The 26,463-nt window shown below is 40.0% G+C and overlaps 3 protein-coding genes across 4 annotated transcripts in view; 1 reads left to right on the plus strand and 2 right to left on the minus strand.

Annotated features, from left to right (window-relative positions):
• Positions 1–10,073, minus strand: part of LOC147314551 (uncharacterized) — a 31,907-nt gene extending 21,834 nt beyond the window's left edge. The window contains exons 1-16 of the mRNA XM_086261563.1: positions 9,944–10,073; positions 9,379–9,558; positions 9,040–9,160; positions 8,819–8,911; positions 8,517–8,706; positions 8,264–8,426; positions 6,798–6,986; positions 6,552–6,726; positions 5,609–5,748; positions 4,704–4,880; positions 4,381–4,511; positions 3,455–3,612; positions 2,809–3,036; positions 1,952–2,290; positions 1,724–1,872; positions 1,300–1,558 (exon numbers count right to left, since the gene is read on the minus strand). Of these exons, the coding sequence (XP_086117689.1) occupies positions 1,300–1,558; positions 1,724–1,872; positions 1,952–2,290; positions 2,809–3,036; positions 3,455–3,612; positions 4,381–4,511; positions 4,704–4,880; positions 5,609–5,748; positions 6,552–6,726; positions 6,798–6,986; positions 8,264–8,426; positions 8,517–8,706; positions 8,819–8,911; positions 9,040–9,160; positions 9,379–9,408 (2,542 nt within the window). The 5' untranslated portion in view covers positions 9,409–9,558; positions 9,944–10,073. The remainder of the gene's footprint in view (positions 1–1,299; positions 1,559–1,723; positions 1,873–1,951; positions 2,291–2,808; positions 3,037–3,454; positions 3,613–4,380; positions 4,512–4,703; positions 4,881–5,608; positions 5,749–6,551; positions 6,727–6,797; positions 6,987–8,263; positions 8,427–8,516; positions 8,707–8,818; positions 8,912–9,039; positions 9,161–9,378; positions 9,559–9,943) is intronic.
• A 4,659-nt stretch (positions 10,074–14,732) lies between these two features.
• Positions 14,733–16,975, plus strand: LOC147314552 (uncharacterized). Its single transcript, XM_086261567.1, has 3 exons — positions 14,733–14,922; positions 15,013–15,106; positions 15,245–16,975. The coding sequence occupies exons 1-3, from the start codon at positions 14,868–14,870 to the stop codon at positions 16,089–16,091; spliced, it is 996 nt and encodes a 331-aa protein (XP_086117693.1). The 5' UTR covers positions 14,733–14,867; the 3' UTR covers positions 16,092–16,975.
• On the minus strand, positions 16,381–26,299 carry LOC147314553 (zona pellucida-like domain-containing protein 1). 2 transcript variants are annotated; one of them, XM_086261565.1, is made up of 11 exons: positions 26,173–26,299; positions 19,034–19,138; positions 18,554–18,780; positions 18,213–18,403; positions 18,020–18,092; positions 17,836–17,933; positions 17,672–17,755; positions 17,417–17,585; positions 17,034–17,133; positions 16,918–16,938; positions 16,381–16,824 (listed from the first exon to the last, which is right to left on the minus strand). In XM_086261565.1, the coding sequence occupies exons 2-11, from the start codon at positions 19,125–19,127 to the stop codon at positions 16,730–16,732; spliced, it is 1,152 nt and encodes a 383-aa protein (XP_086117691.1). In that variant the 5' UTR covers positions 19,128–19,138; positions 26,173–26,299; the 3' UTR covers positions 16,381–16,729. The 2 variants fall into 2 exon arrangements, with proteins under 2 accessions (XP_086117691.1, XP_086117692.1); XM_086261566.1 differs by lacking the exon at positions 26,173–26,299 and adding an exon at positions 19,989–20,002.
• Between the last annotated feature and the right edge of the window lie 164 nt (positions 26,300–26,463).

Raw genomic sequence — 26,463 nt, forward strand, 5'->3', positions numbered from 1 at the left:
TTTTTCAAGTAACGAGTAATTAGATTACTGTTACTTTCTCATAAACAGGCTGCGTAACTGCGTTACTAAACCATGATTGTTTGTGAGAGTGTCTCATGACAATGACGTACAAGCGTGCAACGTCCATGGCAACAACAAACGTGTGTAGATCACCAATGGATAATATGGAGCACGGTAGAGAGTACGACCGTGCAGCGCTTAAAGCTTGGAAGTACTGACATTACTTTGAGTTTGACTCCGTAAAAAGTGACACAAACATTAGTGTCTGATGTACACTCTGTGTGGGAATAAAACTTTTTTCTACAGAAAAAAATGGAAACTTCAAATCTGAGCAAGCACCGAGCACGCTGTAACAGGAATGTGAAATTCACAGAGAAACCCCCAGATCCCCCCACTGACATGACCGCTGCAGCACCACACCACACCTGCTAAACAGGTGAAACTAGATGTAAGAGTGACAGGATTTTGTGCTGTGGAATCTTTGGTTTTATTTATTTTTTGCTGTCTTTTACTTGCATCTATTTGAAAGAGTGAGTATAAACACAAAACATTATTTATATGCTCGAATATGCAGAAAATAGGTTTAAATGTTAAACAAATTTCTTCAGGTGAAAAACTGTTGCGTATAATTTAATTTTTGCTTGATGCATTGTGCATAAAGTTAAAAATTAAAACTAAGTAATCTAAGTAACTAAGTAATAAGTAATTAATTACTTTTGGAAATAAGTAATCAGTAAAGTAACAGGATTACTTTCTTGGAGAAGTAATCAGTAATTAGTAACTATTAGTTCTTGCATTCTTGTGTAGGTTGTAGAAATAAAAGTAAAACTGTATGCTTATGCAACCTTCGGTTGTTCTTGGCCTCTGCACAGAACTGTGTATTTCAGCGTTCTTACCATTTATATTTGCTCCAATATCAAGTCTGAATCTCTCTTCTCTGAGAAATGACTTCATTAAATTTTCTGAAGTTAGTAATAAGTGCATTTCAATATGCTGAGTAAGAGACCAACACCTCGTAATTTTTCCTTTCAGCAACCAGACTGTTTGTGGAAGATGGTGAGCAAAGATTAAGATGAAAAGCTAAAAGGAGATTGAAATGCTAACTTTTTTTTCCATGTGGAGAAATGTATTTTTAGTAAACTTAGAGAAGCTAAAAGTTTAGAGAGCACCTAAAGGTGAAAGATAAGAGCTTCTCAAGAGAGAAAGAAGCAACAACAAAAAAAAGGAGAGAAGAAAAAATGTTTTTTTTTAAAAACTGTTTTGTACTGCCCAAAACAAACTATTCAAGTATTTCCTCACCCAGAGTCCCTCCATCCTGCTGCAGACCCATGGACCACTCCTGCAGGATCTCCAACCTGGTCTGCAGCTGTAGTTGACAGTGCAAACTCCTCCCCCAGGCCTGCTGGAGCTCTTTGGCTGCAGTGAGAAGATGATCTTGTTGACTACTCCCTCTGTCACTGCCAGGTTGGGACTGCACATGTTGCAAACTTTGATCTGAACCCCACTCTTCAGTTAGTGGCTTCAGCACATTCAGTACTTTGAACAATGCTGCCAGAACCTGTGAGACACAAATCTTACTCTGACTCCAAAAATGTTTTTATTTTTGAATCAAACATCTGCTATTATCTGTTTCATTTGTTTTGTTACATAGAAACAGTTACTTTTTATCATATCGATACTTATTATGTGAATGCAACCAAAAGCAATCAGTCTAATTAAGCACCTTGCTTTCTAATAAAGTTTGATATCCTCCTGCATGGGGCACTAGTTGTCCAGCCCGTATGGTTGCCCCTCCAACTCTCACCATCTGCCCACTCAGTGGTTCAACAAAGGGCTCACCCAGCAGGACTCCACCTACTGGCAGCACATCTCCTACAGAGGCACACAGAACAAGTTTGTCTGACTGAAGTTATGTACTCTAGAGTGTAACGGGAACTCCAGCAGCTCTAACCTGTGATTGGATCCAAGTTCACCCCGACGGTGAGCACAATGTTCCCTGTCCTGGAGTCCAGCATAGGATAACCAATCTGTATAGGCTGTGGTAAGCGGGTGAGAGGGCAGACATGGATTCTTCCCAGAGTGTAGACTAACCCAGTTTGGGGGTGAATGGTTACTGCCAGAATAGGTACTGGGACCCCTTTGTCAGGGTCTGCCATGGGAATCCCCAGCTGCAGTCTCTGGCCTGGTCGGAGGCCTCTGAGGTGAGTGCTGGGGAGAGGCTGGTCTGAGTGGCAGGAGGTCGGGTAAGGAATGAAAGGAAGGAGAGGACTATCCCACTTCCTGTTATCATCTGGAATCATTTAAAAACAGCACATAATTGCTTTTTAATGCAGAGGTCTCAGACATGTTTCATGAACCATATGAGCCCTTCTTCAGAAATCTTTAATGCGTGTCATAAGTTATTTTCCATGAGCTATTTTAGCATAAAATGGTTATATTCATTTTGATTCAGTTCATTGCTGCTTGAAATGACCAGGATCCCAGTGTATTAGGCTTTCTATTTGTAGAAACAGCATGTTTTGGTCAGGTTGTAACATGTTTAACACAAATGATCTGTTCTTCTTTAGTAATTGTATTCTAATAGCACGGTTTTAAAAATGACTCTTGGTGAGTTTAGATTTATTCATCTCTAAAATACAAAAGATTGCCATTGGTGTTTTGTGTTTTCTGAGCATAAACACAAGATTGATTGATTGGGCTCTTTATTTTTTTTTAAAAAAAAGTCTGAACTAAGTTCACATGAAATCTTTTTTCTTTGACTGTTTTATTTAGCATTGCCCTCCTCAGTAACCCACAGCCAATTCATACCTGTACAATGGTCAGCTGTGCAAACTAATGTAGAGCTGGCAGGATCATAGGCCACGTTTCCAGCAATGGGCAGAACTCTACCGGTGTGTGGATGAACAAAGAAATTAGGCGGCACTGCCATCGTGTGGCCGCTGCTCAGCAGCATATGGCTGTGAGCATTTGGCCTTATGAGGCCTGTGACTGAATCACAATAAACAGCCCCAGAGACACGGACGGACCCATCAGGATCTGGAGTTAAGCAGAAGAGGAGATTATTGTGATCAATCATCTAAATAAAATTTTCATTTAAACCCATTCACACTGTTTGTAAATTTAAATCCACAGCCTTATGTGGCTACACAGTTATGTTTGATTTACAACAAAAACATACAGTGTATTTATTGGATACATCATCTAACATTTAGCAAATTAATAATGGCCTGTATTTGTATAGCGCGTTACTTAATCCCTAAGGACCCCAAAGCACTTTACACTACATTCAGTCATCCACCCATTCACACACACATTCACACAATAATGTATTCTAACCCAGCTTTTCTCAGCCATAGTCTGTCTGCATGTTGCAGTTCACCTAATAAGCAGCAGATGGTGTAGTTTCTTTAAGAAACATAGGCGCAGATAAACAAATGAAAGAGTTTTGACTCACCAAAGATGTCATCTTTGGTAAGGACAGTTCCAGTATCAGGGCACAACAGTTTGGCTCCTATACCTTCGCCCAACAAGCCCCAAGACCCCTGACGGTGGCACTCTGCCGACAGTAGATCTCCCATCTCATCGACCAGTGATGTTAACCTCTGGATCAAACTGAAGATGGGAGACAGCAAAATGAATATTCAAGGGAATTTAAACCCTTAAACTCTAAGGTTCCCCATTACTACAGTCATGTGGAAAAAGAACGTTTTCACAGGACTCTATGCATGTGGAAAACGACATACATCCCACAATTCAAAAGTTTGTAGAATCACTTTTTAACCTGAATAAATTGATTATTAATAATTGAGTATTCATTGATGGACAGCTCTTTTAAGGTCCAACCCTTGTATTTCACTAAGGACTTTGATTTGCTAACTGCACCGCCTTCTTTTCTTTTTCATCCAATTTCTTGTACCTTTGCTGCTGCACTGAAAATCATTGTCCTGTTATGTTACCCAATTTCAGCCATCTATGTTACCATCTAGAGTCTACTCAAAGACTGCAAGTTGCCTAGATCCTGTTGGTGCAAAACAAGCCCAATTATCACCCCTCCACCCATGTCCTTGACAGTTAGTATCAGATGATTGTGCTGATATGCTGTGTTTGGTTTCCACCAAACATGGTGATGAGCATTATGTCCAAACATCACTACTTTGGACTCATCAGTCCAAAGGACAGTCAGTCAGTTCTATAAATTTTAATTGTGCTGTCATAAACTTTGAGGTCTGTAGCGTCTGATATGTGGTTCCTGGGTTTTTTGGTCAGACCCTGGGGTGAATTTGTTGGGACCTCCACTGTTGGGGTACTGAGTAAACACACACCTGGCTCTTTCTTTTTCACATGGCTGTACTTGAATAACTGAACAAATGAAAGCTTTACATTTGTTGGAACAGTTCAGTGGAAGTCTGGTTGTTACTATAAAGCTTAGACAGTAGTCTGGTGCACTCTCTGAGCCGAGATGTGAACACACTGTGGATCCTCCACTGGGCCTGCTGCTCTCGCCTCAGAACCTGAAGAAAACCAGTCATACTTGATCATGTATACCTTGCTAATGCAATAATTTTACATCTGAAAGTATATACTTGTTGAGCGATGCTATCTAAATATACTTTACTCAAACTGATGCTACACTTGCTATTAAAACTTTTGTTAAAAATTTGAATATAATTTGACATGTATATGCAGCTTAATAAAATGTAAACCTTCAGCTGACTGTCAAGTAGTGTCCTCAGCTGTGAGGCCAAAGATTTTCGTCGCACCACCTCTCGTTCAATCTCCCTCCTCAACATCGCATAACCTTCCCCCGGCTTTTCCTCAGCGATCATATGCGGATGGAGTATTTGCAGTTTCCCAAGCACTCCTTGGTATAGCTCTTTTACCTAGATGAACACATATTTTGGAGACAAAAAGAAAACATTAAGTGTTTGTCATAAGCAGATAATCTATTGACAGCCCAAAGCAACAACCACACATTTAAATAGCACTAGTGAGAAATGCAAGCTGCAAGAAGTGCATCAGTGCAAAATGTTCCATCTCCACTTACATCTTTAACACCTGAGCTGTCCTGAGGGCTGTAACCAAAATCTGTTTGCTTTTTTAATAACTTAACTTTTCCAAACATTCCCAAATTGCTCTTTCTCAAATTACACAAAAATAAGATTCTCTCTTCCAAATGTTCACTACAGCAAATATTCTGTTTTGGCAAGAGATGGTTCCCAAAGCGTGCTGGATGTAGAATGGCACATGTATGCTGTGAATTCTCCACAAAATGTCCTGTTCAATGGGACATTACTGAAGGTTTGTACTCGGGAGCTGTTAGGTTTTCCAATCAGACTGAATCAGACATTTGTATTCTTCCCTGCAAAGAAGCTTCATTTTAAAAAAGAAAAAAAAAGACACCTGAGGGCTAAATTATTTATTGCCTATTCATAAACCAATAATATAGGCATATTCAATATGCAGCTTTTATTTTAAGAGTGCAAAAGAGAATACTCTTTTGTCTGGTGTGTTTCTTGAGAGAATAAGCATGAGTGTGTGAGTGAGACAAGAGAGTAAGCGTTTATCATTTGACATGCTTTGTGATTGATTTAAACTAACAGCAGCAGACCTCAGTGGTGAGCTGTCCCAATCGTGTAGTGACAGACAGGCTCTGCTTGAGCAGGAGGCTGTAAAAGGTGTTGCTGTTGAATGCCTCCAGATCCACCTGGTGTTCATAATCCCAGAACTCCTCCGAGGCGTCTGTGGAGGCTGTAAAAAAAAACACCGTCACAAAGAAAAGGATTACAACAATATAAAAAACTCATCCAACTTATTTCAAGGTGAACTTTGATAGGTTATAGCATTATATGATCTTTTGAAACACGTAAGCATGTTTTGCAACATCCTCTCTACTGTTCATTTACAGACACACAGAAGCCTTGCTAAACATTTCACATTTTACAAGCATGTAGCAGGTACTTATTTCTCCCTTTTAACAGGTATTTTAATATGAAAATGTAACATTTTGTGGCATAAGAATTCATTTTAAATGAAGTAATAAGGTCTTGAGGGAACTCCATAAGTTCCCTAAAGATCACTGATGTCCATGGACAAGCTGTTCCTGGCAGTTCCTAAAGCTTTTTCAGTTATTGTGGAATGATCTGTCTGCCCATGTTACGTTGCTACCCCTTGATTTGGGGGGGTATTTTGGTGCTTTTTAAAGCACTTTGTCAAAACTGTGTTTTTTATAAGGGCTCTATAAATAGATTGGATTGGATGTGGGCTGTTTTGATTTTACTATCAAAGAGAAATCAGGCATGTAAAGAGGGGTTTTTCCAGCAGTGTTTGGTTGGAAATTTCACCTTAGGGTCATTGCCGGTGCTACATGAGATGTTACAAGGGTTCTCAATGTGTCAGTGTGTCGTTTCATGTTTATTCAAGTGCCATATGTGTACACTCTGCAGGTGCATTAGTTGAAGTGGAGAAAACCATGTTATTTATGTAATGTATTGGGCTTTAGGGTTTCGACGAATGAGTAAAGTGTCAAAGTGTTTACGTCTACAATGTTCCACCTGGCTGAATGGAGCCTTGAGTTGTTCTCGATTGTTGGTTTCGATGAGTCTTTCTCTGTGAGATCACCCTTGAACCTTTTGACGAGTAGTCATCCATTTGGTAGGCCAGCTGCAGCGAGCGGTACCGTGCTTTGATTGGCTCCTTCTCTGGCCATCCATATTCACGAAACAGGATCTACATAGTACAGACTCATCAATTAGAGTGATACTTTTATATTTCACATATACTTGTGTATGTAGACTAACCAGCATTGTCACACATAAACAGAGGATGACCACAGCTCCAAACATTATTCCTACGGTCACCAGCCAGTCTGGCCGGAGTAACAGGTTGCGTCTCCTACTGATTCCCAACCTGGTCACGTGACGTGGGATGGTAGGGAAGAAAAAGCCAGGCTCATAGCACTGGCCACCCGCAGGCATCACTCGTACATACTGAATAATGAGAAATAAGTAGTTAGAGTATCGTGGCATAGCAGAAAGAGAGAGAGAACTTACTATTTACTTGTTGCTACATCAAGGAAGTTATCGTGTTTGGCTTCACTGATTGGGATTTGTTTTTAAACTACCTACATTACATTGTATAAGAGAGGTAAAGACGAGAGTGCAAGTAGGGTGGATTTATGACAGAAGGACAGCAGAGAGTTTACAAGATAGTAGTGAGAGCTGCTATGATGCACATTTTGGAGACAGCGGCACTGGCAAAGAAGCAGGAGGCCAAGCTGGAGGTGGTGAAGCTGCTCAGATTTTTGTTGGGAGTGACTAGAAGGGACAGGATTGTAAATGAGTACATCACAGAGAAAGCTTAAGTTCAGCATCTTAGAGACAAGATGGAGATGGACATGGGCATGCAGAGGGTTGATGTGACGGAAGAGGATGTAAGGGATAGAGAAAGTGGAGCAGCCAAAAGAAGAAGAAGACTTAAATTTCCTTGTTTGATGGAACAAACGTGGATTACCTAATAGCTATTTACTAACAAGGTGTAGCTGCTTATAACACTAGCTTCATGGGGTATGCTTAAAGAATACAGCTGCGGTCAGAAGCTAACATCCACTCATCATGTGCATAAATGTCGTGGCAATTTGGGCTTTTAATGATTTCTTTGAACTGTTCCTTTCCAGGGTGAAATGACTGTACAGCATACATGTTTAATGACTTTAAAAACAAAGAATCTAGTGCACAAGCTTGAATTTCTTTTGGATTATCTCTAATCCACACAGCGTCAAAAGCAACATAAGACTTCAAATATGTACATATACCCACACTACTATTTGGTTCATTGCACCTGAAGCTTTTGGTAGCCAACAGCAATCATATGGCATTTTTCCCTCTGGATATTTGACCTCTCTTCTTGGCAGAATAGTTAATTTAGACTGGTTGGTTTCCTGTCAGGAACAAGCTTTTAATATATTCTACAAATGTTCAATAGAGTGGAGGTTGGGGCTTTGGGAAGGTCATTGCAGAAGCTTAATGTTAGCTTGCCTTATCCATATCAAACCCAGTTCTGATGTGTGTTTGGGGTCATCAGTGGAGCACTCGACTCTGTCCAAGTTTCAACCATCTAGTTGCTGATCTGAGGTTGAAGACCTTGGAGGTAGTCCCACTCTTCACAATCAGTTCAAAGAAATCATTAAAAATCCCCAAAATAACCATGACTATGATGAGTCCTTAAACATCTGAGCTTAACTGTGTATTTTTGTAAAGTTTGTTACCAAATGTTTGTGCTGATGGCTGCTCGGTGTAAAGACATATACTCCCGGCTGGCTAAAGACCACAGCAAAGCAGCTAGGAGGAGTCCATGACAATGTCAGCTCTTCTTTTAACTGTCTGAATGCGCCCCAGTCAAAGTCAGTGTTTGTGTTGTACAAGTTGTCACTGAAAGACATAAATAAGCGAGTTGGGAGAAAATGTACAAACAGAGAAATGGCAGGAGAAAATGGGCATGAAAACAAGTATCCGGCTTACATGTCATACTGGGGATAGTGACGTGGGCTGACAGTGAAGAGTATTACATCACCCAAATGGAGACATGCTGTCGGGTTCAAAACGCCACTTATGCTTGGCCTTCTTCCTTTTCCATTAATATCAGCCTTATCTCCTCTCTCCATTTCTGTGTCTCCATGACTGATGTTTCTAATACTGAAATAATGTTTCCCTGAAAATCCACAATGCAGTGCCCTCATTATTGCAGCAATTACTTGGGTAAAATTGCTCATGCATTCATTTGTGTATTCATGATGTGAAAAGATTGTTTTATTATGGCACACCAGCTGAGCTCTGAGAATCCTGTTGAGCGGTGTCAGGAAACAGTCGCTCAAGTTCCTTTGGGAGGCCGCTGAGGAGGCCAAGGAAGCCTGCATCTGCAATCAGACAGGAAGAAGACAGATAGATAGGGGGAGGGTTCTCAAAAAGAGAGAGAAAGAGAGGGAGAGCTGCAAAGCGATAAAGTGCAGGACATAAAAGGCATTGTGTGCGGCTGCGTCTCCACCTGTTGTTTGAACAATGTAGACAGGACGTGATGACTGGATCTGGCTGCTGCACTGCAGGTTCCCTTGGGAGTCCCACTGTTTAAAAATTGTCTCTAGCACACTGCCAGAGACGCTCGACACCTGAACACACACAATAAGTGTGTTTGCCATTAATAGGTCACTGCAGCACTGTCTGCAGCTTTCTCTTTTGGAGAAATAAAGAGGTTTTCGCATAGATGCGTGCATATTATACCTAAAAACTGTCCATCATATGATAGTTTCAGTGCAAATGTTACATTATATAGTTATCGCACAGTTTTTGTGCTTCAGTGCATGAACCTGCAATTTCCTTTCTTCACCTGATTGTCATAGCTCCACACCAGTCCCATTTCCCCATTGGTCTCGCACTGGAGCTTCAGTTCAGCAGCTGCCCTGCTCCTGCAAAGGCCTCCACATGCAGCTCTTCCAGGAGGCTCTCTACAAATACACAGGCCCAGCTCCCCATCAAAACCCCGGTAGTCCTCTGCAGTATGGCACACCTTCAGGAAAAAGGCAGAGCAAGAATCAGCTCACAGTTTTTAGTGGTCTCCTTTCTAAACAGAAAGAACAGTGAAAGCATTGCTAATGAAGTTAGAGTTTCATGCAGTAGTTAATGGTTAAATGCTAAGTGGACTTAATATGAGTCTGTGCTAGGTAAACTATTGTCAGGTTCATGTAAGAGAGGGCAAAGACATCTGGTTTGTACTCATTAGCCTTGCTTAATATGTTTAGTCAGTGTGTTCTGTAAACAGGCTGCAGTTTAAAACTGAACTTGTGTCACATATCTTGAGCACGAGTTTCCTGTCTAATGTCATTTTGTGGCGGAACCTTTGCCCTACTTTGACTGTATACATCTGATTATGACATGATTGCACAATGCATAACCTGCTGACTACAGTGAAATGACCACTGGTGTCTGTCCCAGCAGTCTCCATACTGTGTGCGAGTTTTTCCGTCTCTGCAGACATCGTACTGTTGTTGTACACATTTGTCTCCATTTCTGGTGGTTTGATAGCCGATGGTGCAGTGGCAACGTCCATCACTGACCTGTGGAAAACTCAGGGGGATAGCAGTTCATGCTGTGGTCAGTTTGTTACCTAATATTCCAAAGTGCTCATTCATTCATTCCTTCATTCATTGACACACACAGACACACTGCACTTTGAACCTTACTACATATCAGAGTATTATTATTGCTCAGTCTGAACATTGATTTTCCTGTCCTTCCTTTTTTATACAACTGTATACACAAACACCGATATGACAGCGAGACAAATCTCATTTCTGTTAGTCTGAGCTGATGAAAGAATATCTCAACACCTGCGCGCACTGCAGTAGGCTAGGAAATTTGACCCTGAAGTGAGGAAACTTGATCAGAAGCTATTGAGCTTGAAGCTACAGATTGTTCTGTCGAATGCTTCAGAGGGAAAGTGAGGAAGATACTCTGCCGACTATAAAAGTGTTCACACTGGAACACGGCTTTCCTAACACAAAAAAATACAGGCTTGAGAAATTTGAGCTCTTCCTTGGGTTTCATTTATAATGGATGAACTCAAAAGACAATAAAGGAAGTGTGTGACAAGCGCTGTCGAAAGCTGTGATGTGTCAGATGAAGTCAAATGAAAACAATGGGGAGAACACATAGATACACTTAACCCACAATCTACACAAATATCCAGGTGGATCCTTCAATCATGTGAAAAACACTTCAACAAAACAAGCCAGTGAACAACACCTGAAAACTCTGTCCTTCTTCTGGACAGATGCAAGTGTCCTGGCCAGGCACAGGCTGCTGAGCCACTGGACCACAGGAAAGTGGGGAATACAAGCCGGGTCTAGGGCAGTAGTGATGGGCAGGACACTTCAAGCAGCTGTCCATGGACACAGCTCCAGCATGTGGACCATATGTTCCTTTAGGACAGGGGACTGGAGCAGGGCTCCCCAGTGGGCAGTAGAAACCTAATAGAAACAATAACATCGTGTCACACACACACACACACACACTATAAAACAAATCTTTTGCCATCCATTTTTCTTTATTCTCTTTATTTTTGCGTTGTTGCAATGTTTTCCAGAATAATGCCACTTTATTATGCACTCAAAACAGCCTACCTGGCTGACAGCGTGGTCTCTCCTGGTTATGTCCACTGAAGTTGTTTCCACGAGTCACAGTTAGCAGCACAGAAGCAAACAGCCACCGCAGAGAAGCTAACCCCATGCATTTGCAAGTTTGCTGCATTGTTAATATGTCCACCATTGAAGTAAAAACCAGATGAACATTAATCCCAACTCTATTCCAGACTGTGGAAGGAAAAAATGAATAATTTAATCCATGATCCTTGTTTTCATCATAGACTGGAAAGTACTTCTAGAGATGCTGCAAACCCACAGAGATGCAAGGTAAGTAGTGTGCTAGTTAATCTGCATAACTTTCAATGGCTTGCTGAAAAATTTATAAGGCCAGTAAGGTAAGGTGACAGTAAGAGTGGAGTGACTGGTCACTGGTGGAAAGCAGCAAAGAAAAACAGACTGATGCTGCCTGATCACATTACTGCTTTTGTTCTTCTCAATGCTACCATGATACTGATTAATGATTTGGCTCCTGAGGTACAACAACGCAGCTTTGCTTTAGAGGAGTCTACTGAGAATGAGGTGCGTCTCATCTAAGAGAGAATATCAATAAGATTTTTGTATAGAAATGCCACTGCAGATTCTGCTTACAGGTCAAATTCTTTATTGATTTCCTTATTGATTCCTGAAAAAATGTAAGTCTACATGGGTTTTCAGGGTCAATGCAGCTTCATTATCTCTGAGTTAAAAACAGCATGGAAACACAGAAGAATAAAGGCTTCCCAGAAACTGGGTTGTACAAAAGCTCCACTGCTCGGAGTTTCACGTCATTGTTTTGTGACGTGAAACTGTCAGAAAAACACACCAGCACTGATAAAAGGAACAGAGAATCCAGAATCCTGTTATTTCCAGAATCTTTTTAGCTTGCAACCAGTTCTCAAATACCATTCCCATTCACAGAGGCAACTTTTAAATTCACATAGTATGACAAGTATGGTATGGATAACTGATCAGATCAAGAGTCTGTCATTGTGCAAGCTTTAGCTTCACCTGCCGATGAACCAGTCTCACAAACCTGTCGAATGCTGCGTTGTCCGTGTGTGTTTACTTTCTGATAGCTGCTGCAAATTAGCTGAAAGTGGAATGAAACTAAGGTCAAGGTCTGTGTGGCTCAAAAGCGACAGATCATTTGCATCAACAAATGCCACTTTTATCTGTGAACTGATTAAACTGCCCATTGATCATCAGTAATCCAGGTTGTTGTTATATAAAGTGTAATGATCTGACGAGTTATTTCCATGCAATTTTATGTAATGTTAAACAATATCATCATTTTCTAGAAATATAAACTCGTGGTTATACATCCATGTGCCCTCAGCTCACCATATACGTGTGACAAGAGTCACATATGCTCAAACTCTTCAGTGCAAAGAGGAGCCAACAGGTCCATTGTTGTGTACAGTAACCAAAGTCTTTCTCACTCTGTGCTGTTTTTGTAGTGAAATAGATACTGGACTTTAGATCATACGAATAACCTAGATATTCCACTAGGGTAGCCATGAACTATGATCTTCTGATGACTACTCGCAATTTATCTAACCGAGCAGCGTTCAACTTTCACCCACATACGCGTGTCACTGGTGGGAAAAGCCTGCACATTTCACTTACCAAAAAACAGTAAACATAGCCAACAAAGAACTGCTAAATAATATCACAGATTTTATTACCAGCAGCATAAAAATATAAAAAGCAAAAGCAACTCAAAAGTTTAAAAGGACCTCCGCGCTGTTTACATGAGTTGTTTTTTTCTGTTCTTACAAGCAGCACAAACACTGATGAGTAAACTCTTCTCTGTCAAGCATCCAAAGCAATCCATGATAAACTAAAGCTTGGTGAGCTGGTCCAAAACGCATTTCGTTGAACTGTTACACAATTTAAAGACTACAAAACACACAACAAACAACTTTTCGTCGGGAATGATGCATAAAAAGCCATAACCTTGACTGCAAGTCAAACAAGCTACTCAGTGCAAATATTCACGTAGTCTGGGTTCTTGTAAAATGAGCTTTTGACGTAAAAAGACAGAAATCAGGCCAAAGTTCACATGTGTCTGCAAATAACATTGTTAAACTTGTTTGGGTCACCCTAATAAATCCAAACCCCTGCAAGAATTCAAGGTAAAATGTCCACACTTGGGAGGAATGAGACCTTTCCATGAACTATAGACTGACATTTACCTCTTGCACAGATTTCTTCTTTTTTTTGCTTTTTAGCATGGAGGTAAGGACAAAGACATTTTAAGGCCTTTTAGAACAAAAGAATGAAAGAGGTACTAAGCAAAGAGCAAATTCTTCATCTAAAATATCCACTATTCTTCATTTGCACATCATCTGTGCCAACCATCTCAACCTTGCCTCTCTAACTTTGTCTGTCAGTCTGTGATAGACTCATCCTGGTCATGTCCTCATTTTTGGCATCTGCAGCTCAGCCTCCTGTGAAGTGAATCTAAAAAAAAGTGTCACAAAAAGAGGTTGTTTATCACATGCATGTATTTGAATTCTGGGAGGAAGCCTGAGTACCTGGAAGAACCCATGCTAGCACAGGGAGAATGTGCCAAATAGTGCTAGGCGGTCGGTGGCTTCTCAGACTCAAACTCCAGCACACCCCTGTGCTCTCCTTTCATTAAACAACATGTAGTCATGCAATCTGAACTAGTTCATTATAATGTGAACTTTGAGCTAGCTGCCTCTTGTGCAGTGTAAACTTACCCACTGGGTTTGTAGGCTTTGTTTTTGCATTTTGATAATTACCCTTTTCTTGCTGGGGGTTGTAGCCAGGAGTGAAAATGTTTTTACAAAAGGGGGTAGATGGACTGAAACAAGAGATCCTGTCTAAACTTTGCATGCAAACGCTAAGGTACAGCTGGAAACTAGCACTAGCTAGCTTGGGTGAAAAGGTTTTCATGTAATTCATAAAATGAACATCAGACTTCTTTAAGTATAATCTTGAAAGCTGCTTTTAGGTGCTCCAAATGTTATCAGTCATCTCCCGTGACAGTGTAGAAGGGGCAAAGGTACAAAACGCTGCCATAAATAGGCCAGGCTACACCTTTGTTACTTGAAATAATGGCTTCTCAATCACAAGGTAGCCACAACCTATAGCATACACATCTTACTTACATTTTTCTGCTATAAATCCAACTATAGTATGCAAATTGCATCCCACACTGTATTGAAATGAGTGTCTGAGACCAGAAGCTATTGTGGTATCAAATCAAATGAGAACGAGAATGAGTTCAGTACAGTCAGACTCTTTATTTTTTCTTTTCACTAGTGGAGTTAGGCTTTGCTGGATATTAGGGTTACAAGTGTAATACACTTTCAAGCATTTGCAGACGTGAAGGCCATTTCTTCCGTGCAAGGTGTGTTTCTAACTTACTTTAGGCTTTTTTTCACTCAAAATTCCAAAGGTAGTAAAATTCTATCATCAGTGTGACCCTCCACGTGTTGACTGTTGACATAAGCAGAGTTGGGGCAGCTGCTCTGATAACAAGGACTTTATAAGTCAGATGAGATGAGCAGTCAGTCCACACACCCCTGATACTCAGGTAAAGACATACTTACATGCATAATGTGCTTATTTTTGTACTGGGAGAAGAATATATTGAAACGTTCTTATAGTTATATGTTTTGAGGGTAAAATTCTAATATTTTTCTATCATCTGTCCTTCTACAGAAAGATGAACATGCATTTAAAAGTTGTAATCTTTGCTGTGTCCTTCCTGACAACTTCAGGTATGTTTATCTCCTCCTTTCCTCCTTTTTCTTCATTTTGCCATGTGATTCTTTATTTATGTAGATTTATGCTTTTTTTTAAAACTATAGGATACCCACTACACAGTGACAGCAGAGAGCCAACGTGGTCTGATGGAAAGACCAACCAAGCTCATGGCAAGGCAGATCTCACAAAAGATTTGCAGTAAGTTGTCTTCATGAACGACCATATCTTCAGTGTCTAAAGACATATGCAAATATAAATACTTGCTTATTACTATTTTGTAGCATATAACCTGTCTTCACACGTTATAATTCAGTTCTTCTTTCTTGATTTCTGCAGAAAGGTTTACAAGAGCAGCATAGACAGCAGTGCACTTTACAACCAAGAACATGATGACAACCCTGTGGCAGAGGAAATGCAGCGCAAGCTCGCCATGGAGTCGGAGCGCCTGCGCATCCGTCTGCGTCAAGAGCTGGTGGAGCTGCGAGAGAGGCTGTCCCCATCTTCGGCGCATCTCAGTTCCCGCCTGGCCAGCATGAGAGAACGCTTAACTCCCCTGACTCAGCAGCTCCAAGGCTCTCTTAGTAGCAACAGCCAAGATCTGTGCAGCCAGCTGGGTCTCTATCTACAGGCTTTAGAAACAGCTGAGGCTCAGGAGGAGGCCAGTCCGTCTCTGTATCAGGAAGCCTTCGAGTTAATCAGCCAATCCCTGGAGCACAGCAGTTTTAAGTTTGCTAACACCATCAGTGACTTTTATACCAAAGCAAGTGGAGTGATTGAACATCTGAAACAGACTACTGATCGTGAAGAAGAGCCAAGCACATCAAATGTATGGCTGGAAATGAGCTCCAAGTTGGGACAGGAAGTGAGTTCACTTAAAGAGGAGGCACAGAACAGAGTGGAGGCCCTGAAAGTACAGCTTTCTGCAGTGCTACAATCTGCACAACCTCATACAGCAGAAGTGAGAGGTAGCATAGAGCAGTTCTGCCAAAATGCATCCGTGGAGGTCCAAGTGCTTCAAGCTCGAATGGAAAGGCTGTTCACAGGGCTGGAAAAGGAGCTTGGGGTCCCAAGAGCCTCTAGCGCGACTTCTTCTTCATTTACACTCCAAAGTGGCTCTTTGCGGGAGGACTTCTCAGTTAAGCTCTCAGCTCTGATTCAGGACATTATGCAGTCAATGCAGTGACTACAGAAATCTGTATTCCTTTTCATTTATTTGTTTGTTTGTTGCCATTGTAGCAGCTCAGTGAGTATGTTGTAAATATGTCTGAAAGTGTGAATTTGATGCATTTGTCTCATTCTGTATGTGACCCGGTGAGGAATTGTCAATATGTATTTAAATATGTATATATATGTATATATATATCGCTGTCTTTTGAGAGTAAAGGTATTCATGACACTGTACAAATGACCCTTTCTTTCTGTCAATTAATTATTGCATGTCAGTCACAGAGTCTCTGAGTTTCTTTGTTTGTTTGTGTTTATTTAAAGCATATACTTTATTTGCTTATAAGCAGTTGAGATTCTATAGAAGACATCTTACAGAAAAAACATCTTGTAGACAAGTATAATCAAAATTTATTTCTATTGCCATAAAATATCAGAATTACTTGTTTTTTAATTGCTTTACAGTTCAAGTTTGACTTTCCCTTCACAACTGACAACTAAGTATGGATACAAAATTATATTTAATAGGATGAAAACTACAACATTATCAGATTTTACCTCACAATCTACAGCACTATGCAGCTTCAGCATTGTACAAGGTGACAATGCAAAGAGAATTGGCTGGTTGATCTGTCAGTCCAGTGCAATTAAACAGCTTCAGAACAAACCAGCCACCAAGACCCAGCAGGACAGCAGGCGCACAGTCAGGCCTGTCATGTTATGGCCATCGCTGCCTGAAGTCACGGTATTACCTGATGCACACAAGAAGAGATGAATTAAGTTTGCTTTTTGAATTATGAAACAATATTAAGATGTATTTATGAGTCTAACTAAAGTATACTCACTGTCTTCTGCATTGGGAGAGTCTTTAATAAAGTAAAAGAAAAACAGAAAGTGAGAAACTTTGTAACTTAAGTATTCTTGGAAAATCGCAAGAAAAGAATAAAAATATGTTTCAAACCTTTAGCCATGTAAAGAGGTCCGACTGAAATGGTAGTTGATTCGCTGCTTTCTTTACCAAAAGGAACCAAAGACCTTTTTCTTCTGTTATTAGCACAATTCTGAAAATGTTTAACACAAAACATGTGGAAACTATGGATTTATAATATACATGTTAAGATAGGGATGAGCCTACAGCCCCAGGGATTTAGTGGCCCAACTGTGAACCACAAAGTGTTGCTGGTGGAAATAACAATCTCTTTCCTGCCAAGTTCTATAAAACCATTAAGTAATATATATTATATATTATTAAATATTGTCTGTGGTATCTTTTCTCTACCATGACTTTATCTGCTGTTTCAAAGAATGCGCTCATTCTTGACTTTTCAACTTACTTGAAATTACCTGAATTTGTTGACATTTGCTAGGCTCACAGAGTCTCAGCATGCAGTGCACATAGATGCTGGACTTTGCCTGGTCATGGTGCTGAACAAAGCGGAAGGCCTCAAAGTTAAACCGGGCAACCGTGGAGACGCCATTGCTCGTCACAGTCGTCCTGTTAGCTATATTGCAGCTGGTGGAAAGTGTTTTTTTTTTTTTATTAGAGACATGAAAATATCTTAATGTACAGTTACACTGTGCTAGTGTGCGCTTTCTTACCCAGTGAAGAAGTCATACTGCACGCTCTGTGGCATATTGTAAGGAGTTGGAGTAGCAAAACAACGATCCAAGAGTAAATTGAAACTAAAAAAAAAGACAATACTGAATCAACAGGAATGAAGTCTGATGAGTTCGTTATGAGCATCCGAAAGGCATTTACTTACTTTTGTGTCAGATTATCAGCCTTGACCTCCACATATAACTTGGTTCGCAGCTCAAGTCCTGGTGGAGGCACCACTAACGGATAGTTATAGTTAGAGTCCTAGAAAAAGAGTGTCAGAGTAAACCAAGTCATTAGAAACACATCTGATTTGTGTCCTCATGAGCTGACTGATAATTTATACCTACGTTAAAAACACTCATTTTGAGTGAATCGATGAAGGTCCCATTATTGTTGCTGGTTGCCACAGAGACTGAGGAGCTAGAAAAATAATTGAAAACATGCAAAAAAAGACAGAGAAACATATGGTAACTTTTAGATTTGCTGTATAAATGCGCAATAAGAAACACATCTCTGGAGTAAGTATATCTGGTTCCTCACGCTGTAATCTGTGTATTGTTCAAAAGGTATTGCAGTGGATATCGGCAGGAGAAGTGGTAATAGAGATCTGTGGAGTAGCTGATCAGCCCCTGGTCAGATCTAGGTGTGTTAATGTATCCTGTAACAATAACTGCCTGGATACTCGAGAAGCTGCTGAAGGGACCTGAAGGGTCTGGATTTTCATCTACAATCTAAGAAAGATAGAAAGAGATACGATTGTGGTTCATATATGCTGCTAAACAGTTTCCCAAAAAGCAGCCAGATATCTAACATCTGGCAGCTCCATTTTCCAGATATGTGTCATTTTTTGCCAATCTCTCCATTCTCCAATATCCAATAACCTGCAGAGACTGGCGACAGGAGTTATCCTGACTCTGGTTGACAGGAAGCTGGAAATGGACGACCGGAGGGTTCACACTGGTGTCCACAGAGCCCTGGCACGCTGTATTACTGTACTGCCCATTCAGTGCTAGCTCTGTGGCATTGAAGCCAGCCCACTGAACTGTGCATAGGTTGATGTCCAGGGTAATCTTGCTGGTGCCACATTGAACCATTAGGTCTGAGTTTTCTGCGAAAGAAAGAAATTTTAAAAACCCTGGGAGTTAAATAGTTGTTTAATTTTATATATTAATAATGTGATTTTTTTTTTTAAATTAAAAGGTTAAATGATTATGATTTAGTGGCTGCCATGTTTAAAGCCTAAATCTTGTACAGCTAAATAAATATCTACCAAATTTGGTCAAAAAGTTTTAAAAAGAGCATTATTTTTGTTTTCTTAATAGCACTGATATTTTATTTGTTGAAAGTCACACAAAAAGTACCTGGGGTCCTTTGATATTCAGAGGAGCAGTTATAGAGGCACCGAACAGGCTGCAAAAGCATCACCAGCAGGGGGAGACAACGGTAAAGAGCCATAATGGCAGTTCCTGTAAAAGGAGTAAAACAACAGTAGCAACAGTTATTTTTATTATTTTATGTGAAAAATGTGTAAATAAGTTGCTGTTTTTCTACTAGATGATTCCAATGTTTATAATAAGGTCTACAATCATGTGGAAAGGTCCGGAGCCACACTTCATTTCTTTAGAGAAGCCAGACGCTTTTGTAATTTCTTTTTAAGTGGTCTTGAACAGTTTTCTGGGGGGGTTTTCTTTTAATTTCACTGACCTATGATAATAGTAGATAACCTATCAGAGAGCCAATTTTAAATTGTATCATGCCTGGTATATCACAGTATGCAGTCCTTAAAAAAACAGAGGAGGACAAAAGAAGAAGTGGTAGGCCTAAAAAACTATCTACAGCACATGAACAAAATCTGAAAATAATGTCCTTAAGAAATTAGATAAATACAGCAATGACCTGACATGGGACCTGAGAGATGCATCTGGCCCTTTAGCGAATTCATCTACTGTTCACTGAAGCCTCGTCAGAAATGGTCTCAGTCGAATTCTGGCTGTCAAGAAACCATTCTCAAGGAAGGAAATGGGGCGAAAAGGATGTTTGCCAATTTACACAAGAACTGGACTGAAAATCAGTGGCATCTTGACATGGAGCTGACCAAAAGGCAACCACCATCCAAAGAAAAGCTTTGAGCTTCAAGAAGCCTGAAGAACTATTCTTTAAGACTACTTAACAATAGATGTATCATTGCACCAATTTCCCATTTCCACATTACTGTATTTTAAAAAAATGACAATTGACTGAATCCTTTTTCACAGTACTGCATATAATTCTTTATTTTAGGAAGAGACCTATGCAACAACCAGAAGAGGGTCTTACCTTGGTGATACCTGAGCAGGTGCTTGTCACAGTATTTGAGATATATGGCTTATATAGTATTCAGGATACATACCACAGTTGCGTGACTCAGTAGCCCTCCCTTTGTCTAATTTTAGACCCCTACACACACACACACACACACACACACTTTCCCCTATCTTTGTGTACTGGGACTTGTGTGACACAGCTCCCGCAGGTTAGCTGCAACTGTTGTTTCGGGTTTCTTCCATCAGAAATCATTATCAAAGAACAGAAGTTAAATATAGCTGTCGGCTGTCGCACCTTCCTGCAATGAGGCAAGTGAGGTTTAAACCTTGATGCAGTGTGCATATTTGGTTGTTGAACTTTTCAACTGACTTCAGACAAAGTGAGCCACGGACACTTTTCTCCCTTACTTAATTTTTCACTATAACTTCTTACAAAAATCAGGCAACATTACTGAAGACCTGCAGGTTTTTCATTATCATATTGCAGCTAATGTTTCTAATAAAAAAATGCCTGAAACACATGCAGAGCAAATGCATTTTACAAAGCAGAACCCAGGCCAATGCATAAATTTAATAACTGAGATCCTCCATCGACTTGCAAATAATTCAAGAATCAGATTTCAAAAGCAAAAGCAAAAAAACAAAAAGACTAAACATACATGCTTCAAGAGTGGCTTTATCTCTTGAGAATTATGCACAATGAATGCTTGAGAGGTGATCTTGCCACAACAGCCTATTAAAAACTTGCTGTTAGTTCCCCTTGCATGTCAGACTTATTTCAATCTTGATAGAACTGCATTGCCTATAGACTAGATACCTATAGGCCATAACTGTTACAACTCTACTGAGAACACCCATTGTTCACTAGTAATATAGAAGAAAATTAGCTTAGTGTTCTGCTAAAGAGCCCAAGGTGAAAGAAAACATTTGTCACTCTATCCAGTGTCACTCTGTCCTGATTTTTACCTCAGAGGAAACTTGTTTAGAAAAAATTCACAGGCCATTCTTCCACTCCTTAGTCCTTGTATTGTTATATTTTTTTCCTGCAATGACCTTGACTGCACACATGGTTGTAGTGCTTTTTGATAGAAAGTGTGGTTGGTTTGTTTGAATTGTTGTACCAAGTGTGAAATAAATAAATAAATAAATGAAATCAGTGAATTATGCAAGTAGAATGATTCAGTTCAAATCCGTTTTATTTATATAGCACCAAATTACAACAACAGTTGCCTCAGCACATTTTATATTGCAAGGTAAAGCCCCTATAATAATATACAGAAAACAGAGAACATGATGGTCACATGTCCAGAGGTTAATGGGTCAGCTTTAGCCACCAATGTCTCAAACACTGGACATGTGTGGCTTAATCTTAATATTTAATAGTTTATCTTAATACTTAATGTTTATCTTTATAAAGACTAAGATTAGGTATCAAACCTATTTCATTTAATAAGCTTAACAGAAGCACTACTACTGTAAAAATATGTGAATTTTACTGTGAAATTAACTTGCCTGATGCATCAATACATTGCTCCCAGAACAGGGGCTGAAATCAACTGTAGTGTCACCATCTTTAGCAGGGTATGTTTCACAGACCACACAGGATTATCATGACAGTGAGCTCCAACAAGGATTTGTGTGCAGCTTTACTGGCTCCTTTCAACAAGAACTATAATGGTTACTGACATATAATCACACTAGAAAAGTATAAAACCAGGGCACAAGAGAAGGCAAGGATTTAGATTTGGAGGAAAGAAGATACGCTGGGAAGCTTGTGAGAAATTGGTACTGTACTCTGCAGACATGTACTGCAGAGAAAATCCCCACTGTTACAGATAACCCCTCTGGGTGGGAATATAGAATATCACTTGGACAAGAAACTGAGAAACTTGTATGTTTAATAACATTTGTAATGCTTCGTTGTTGGAGAGGGTTCATTTTTTATTTATTTTGACAACTTGTAATAAATACACAGATAATTGCTCCTATGACATAATGCTGTAATCATCTTACACTGTAAAACAAATCCTGAATGGGTTTCAGTTGCTTTTGATGGTAACAGATATTGTGTTGGTTACTCACATCAAGTGGCAGAAGAAGAAGGATGAGTAAAACTACCAAAGCAGTGATCCCACTAGAAATATATATATATATATATATATATATATATATATATATATATATATATATATATATATATATTAGGGGTGCAACGATACACAAAATTCACGGTTGGGTTCGGTTCGATACTTTGGTGTCACGGTTCGATATTTTTTCGATACAAAAAAAATGTTCATGCCTTTTTAATTTGTCATTTATTAAAATTATAAATATATATTTTAACTCAAAAGTACAGTTTTTAAATTTAACCCTAACCCTTGTGCGCGTTTTTTATTTTGACAGCGAATGCGCACCTGCGGACCACTTATGTGCAGCCCTGGTTATATAGCTCGTCATATTGCAGCCACAGAAATTCTTTTGTCCATGAAACCATAAAGCTGCACTTTCTTTTTGCCTTATAGTCTGATTTGTCATAACTTCTCCGTTTTGTGGTAAGCTTTTCTTTGGCTGTCACTTCTTCACCCTGACCTGTCTTATTTGGCTCAGCAGAACTGAAATGCTTTTACACGCGCACGCACATAAGCTCAGCGATTCTCTGCGCGATCAACCTCTCACATGTTTAAGCTGCGGGAGATTTCACTTGTCATGTTTGCATAGTAAGCTAACGATTAATAAGGCGATGTCAGAGGAATTGGTGCACAAATTATCATCACTCACAGATCAGTGCTGTCGCTCTCTATACACAGTTCGCACGATTGCAAAGTGAAAGCAAAAAAACAAGCGCAAATTCAAACGCGACTTCAATATGTCACATATTGACAGTGGCTCACAGATGCCAATGACATAATTACCCAGCTACATTTCTGAAAGAATGCAAAAGCATTGACATATATTTTTCCTACAATAGCCCGACGGGCAGGGAAGAGATAGATTTTGGTAGCCCGACTGAAAAAATCGCTAGCTCCGGGACGTCGGGCTAGCGATATTGCAAGCCCTGTATCTGATTGAGGAATCACTCATCTTTGGAAAAGAGAGTTTATTACAGAGAAATGGCTCTTTCCAAAATAAAAGCTATACTATCCGCTTCTTCTGGGCTATATTCTCAGCAGCATAAGGAGAATCATGTGCTAACAGCTGTCTAAATGACTCGGCTAAAGTTAGTAGCATGCTTGTTGTTTTTGTCTTTGCACTAGGATGATGTCGGTGTAAATGTGCAGTCATATTCGTTGTGTTCCCACTAGTGCTTTCAGGTTAATCTCGTTGAAATGACCTTAATTATTGTAATTATTGCTGGGGATTTTAACATTCATGTGGACAACCCTCAGGACAAAGGGACTAAAGACCTGAGTAACACTCTGGGCAACTTTGGGCTGACTCAGCATGTAACAGAGGCCACACATAATAGAGGACACACTCTTGACCTACTGATCTCCAAAGGCCTGAGCATTTCAAAGGTTACTGTGTCTGATGTGGGCCTGTCTGATCATTACTGTGTTTTCTTTGAAAGTAAAATCTCAGCCCACACAAATATATCAACAACAGTGATCACAAAACGGTGTATAACTGAACACAGTAGTGCAATTTTTAACCAGGTCTTCCCATTAACACCTGACCTGCCCAGAGGGTCAGTCAATGAGCTCGTCAATAGCTTCAATGCTAACATGTTAAATGTAATGGACACTATTGCTCCCATTAAGGTGAAGGTTATCTCTGGAAGGAAAAAGTCTCCATGGAGAAACTCCACACTGGTGAAAAATGAAAAAAGAGAGTGTAGGAAAGCTGAGTGCAGATGGAGAAAAACAAACCTCCAGGTTCATTATGACATTTATAAAGAGAAACTTCACAATTATAATTTACAACTGAGGAATGCAAGGAGGTCCTACTTCTCTGACATCATCACTAAAAACAGCCATAATGCTCGGGTCTTATTTTCTACAGTTGACAGGCTAACAAACCCCCCTGTGTCAGTGGCAGCTGAACTTCATTCGACCATGGCCTGCAATGACTTTGCCAAATTCTTCACTGAAAAAATCCAAAAAATTAGACAAGCAATTGGTACATCAACAGCAGATCCAGGATATGTACTGTGTCCACCAAAAAACTGTTTAAACACCATGAAACAGTTTCAACCTATTAACAGCAAAGACCTGGAGGACATCTTAGGTCAACTGAACTCCTCCTCCTGCTGTTTAGATGTCCTGCCAACAAGTTTTTTCAAAAAGGTCTCAAAGACTTTAGAGTCAGACCTGTTACAGATCGTCAACTTTTCTTTATTATCAGGTGTGTTTCCAGAATCACTAAAAACTGCTGTAATCAAACCTATACTGAAAAAGGACAATCTTGACAAGACACAAATGAACAACTACAGGCCGATCTCAAATCTCCCGTTTTTAAGTAAGATCATTGAAAAAGCAGTTTCCCAACAGCTCAGTTACTTCTTAAAACAGAATAATTGCTACGATGCCTTCCAGTCAGGTTTTAGACAGAACCACAGCACTGAAACCGCTCTGACCAAAGTGTTTAATGACATATGTCTGAATACAGACAGTGGAAAAATGTCAGTCCTAGTTTTACTGGATCTCAGTGCAGCATTTGATACAGTTGACCACAACATATTACTCAAACGACTGGAGAACTGGACAGGTCTTTCAGGAACTGTACTAAACTGGTTCAAAACATACGTAGAAAACAGGAAATACTTTGTATCAATAGGTAACTTCACATCTGAGCAGACAAGTATCACATGTGGAGTTCCCCAAGGTTCCATCTTGGGACCCCTTCTGTTTAACATCTACATGCTCCCACTGGCACAGATTATAAACAACAACAAAATAAACTATCACAGCTATGCAGATGACACACAAATATATATCACAATGTCACCAGGAGACCAAGGCCCTGTACAGGCTCTTGGTAAATGCATTGAGGAAATCAATGACTGGTTGTGCCACAATTTTCTCCAGCTAAACAAAAACAAAACTGAGGTAATAGTCTTTGGCGCCAAAGAAAAATGATTACAGGTCACCAGAGAACTTCAATCTATACATCTAAAAACCACAAACCAGGCGAGAAATTTGGGTGTAGTGATGGATGCAGACCTAAACTTAGAAAAACACATTAAGACAATAACAAAGTCAGCTTACTATCACCTCAAGAATATATCAAGGATAAAAGATCTGATGTCTCAACAGGACCTGGAAAAACTAATCCATGCATTCATCTTTAGTAGGCTTGATTACTGTAACAGCATCTTTACAGGTCTACCTAAAAAATCAGTCAGACAACTACAGCTCATTCAGAACTCTGCTGCTCGAGTCCTCACTAAGACCAAAAAAGTGGACCACATCAGTCCAGCTCTGAGGTCCTTACACTGGCTGCCTGTCCGTCAGAGGATAGACTTTAAAGTTCTGATGCTGGCCTATAAAGCTCTGAATGGTTTAGGACCAAAATACATCAATGACCTCCTGACCCAGTATGAACCATCCAGATCCCTCAGGTCATCTGGATCCGGTCTTTTATCAGTTCCCAGAGTCAGAACCAGACACGGAGAAGCTGCATTCAGCTTTTATGCTCCTTATATCTGGAACAAACTCCCAGAAAGCCTCAGATCAGCTGAAACACTCAGTTTATTTAAATCCAGGTTGAAGACTCACCTGTTCTCAGCTGCATTTGAATAAAGCACCAAATCCACACTTTAAGCTTAAATTTCAAAACTTACATTTAACTACTGATTTTATCTACTGTTCTGATTTTATCTGTTTTGATTTTATATACTGTTGTTTGTTTGTTTGTTTGTTAATTAGTTAGTTAGTTTATTTGCTTGTTTTATTCAATTTTAAATCATGCTTTTTATTTGTTCTTGTTTCTAATGTCTCTGTAAAGCACTTTGAATCACCTTGTTGTTGAATTGTGCTATACAAATAAACTTGCCTTGCCTTGCCTTGCCTTGCCTTGCCTTAACGCCACAACACGGCAAATCTCCGTTAACGAGCTACCGCCGATCGCTCAGTGCATGGGGCTAGACGGCCAACACGTTAACGAGCTAACTGCGCTAACACACTAGTTCACACCAATGTAATTGAGCATTGCATGGCACATCCAACATACTGTTTTACTTTAGTCCATGACTCGCTTACCTTCAGGGTCATACGTCACATGAAAACCAAAATAATTCCAAACGCCAGATCTGAATGAGGGTCAATTTGCCTGTTGCAAGGAGAGCTTAACTTCTGTCTCGCTAGCTTGCCCTGTGCTCTTCCTTCTGACGATGCTGTCTGTGTGGAGCGCTCAGTGGATCTGCGCTTGACAGTGCAGCCTAGGCGGAGTAGTCGAACACAGATTCACTGAGCGCTCAACACAGACAGCATCGTCAGAAGGAAAATTGATAAAATAAATTACAAATGTTGTATTGTTCGATACATATGCGT

This window comes from Aulonocara sp. 'chitande type north' Nkhata Bay, linkage group LG14, assembly GCF_057382095.1.
Source record: "Aulonocara sp. 'chitande type north' Nkhata Bay isolate Kocher_YH1m ecotype deep benthic linkage group LG14, A_spYH_male_GT1.1, whole genome shotgun sequence".
Classification (NCBI taxonomy): Eukaryota; Metazoa; Chordata; class Actinopteri; order Cichliformes; family Cichlidae; genus Aulonocara; species Aulonocara sp. 'chitande type north' Nkhata Bay.

What these genes read in the sequence shown, in the direction of transcription:
- LOC147314553 (XM_086261565.1), bottom strand. Translation starts at nt 19,127, where the DNA reads ATGGCTCTTTACCGTTGTCTCCCCCTGCTGGTGATGCTTTTGCAGCCT. An exon ending in GCTGATAATCTGACACAAAA is followed by an intron (nt 17,756 to 17,835) that starts GTAAGTAAATGC and finishes CTTTTTTTTTAG; the next exon opens with TTTCAATTTACTCTTGGATC. An exon ending in CAGTATGACTTCTTCACTGG is followed by an intron (nt 17,586 to 17,671) that starts GTAAGAAAGCGC and finishes ACTTTCCACCAG; the next exon opens with CTGCAATATAGCTAACAGGA.
- LOC147314552 (XM_086261567.1), top strand. Translation starts at nt 14,868, where the DNA reads ATGAACATGCATTTAAAAGTTGTAATCTTTGCTGTGTCCTTCCTGACA. An exon ending in GTCCTTCCTGACAACTTCAG is followed by an intron (nt 14,923 to 15,012) that starts GTATGTTTATCT and finishes TTAAAACTATAG; the next exon opens with GATACCCACTACACAGTGAC. An exon ending in GATCTCACAAAAGATTTGCA is followed by an intron (nt 15,107 to 15,244) that starts GTAAGTTGTCTT and finishes TGATTTCTGCAG; the next exon opens with AAAGGTTTACAAGAGCAGCA.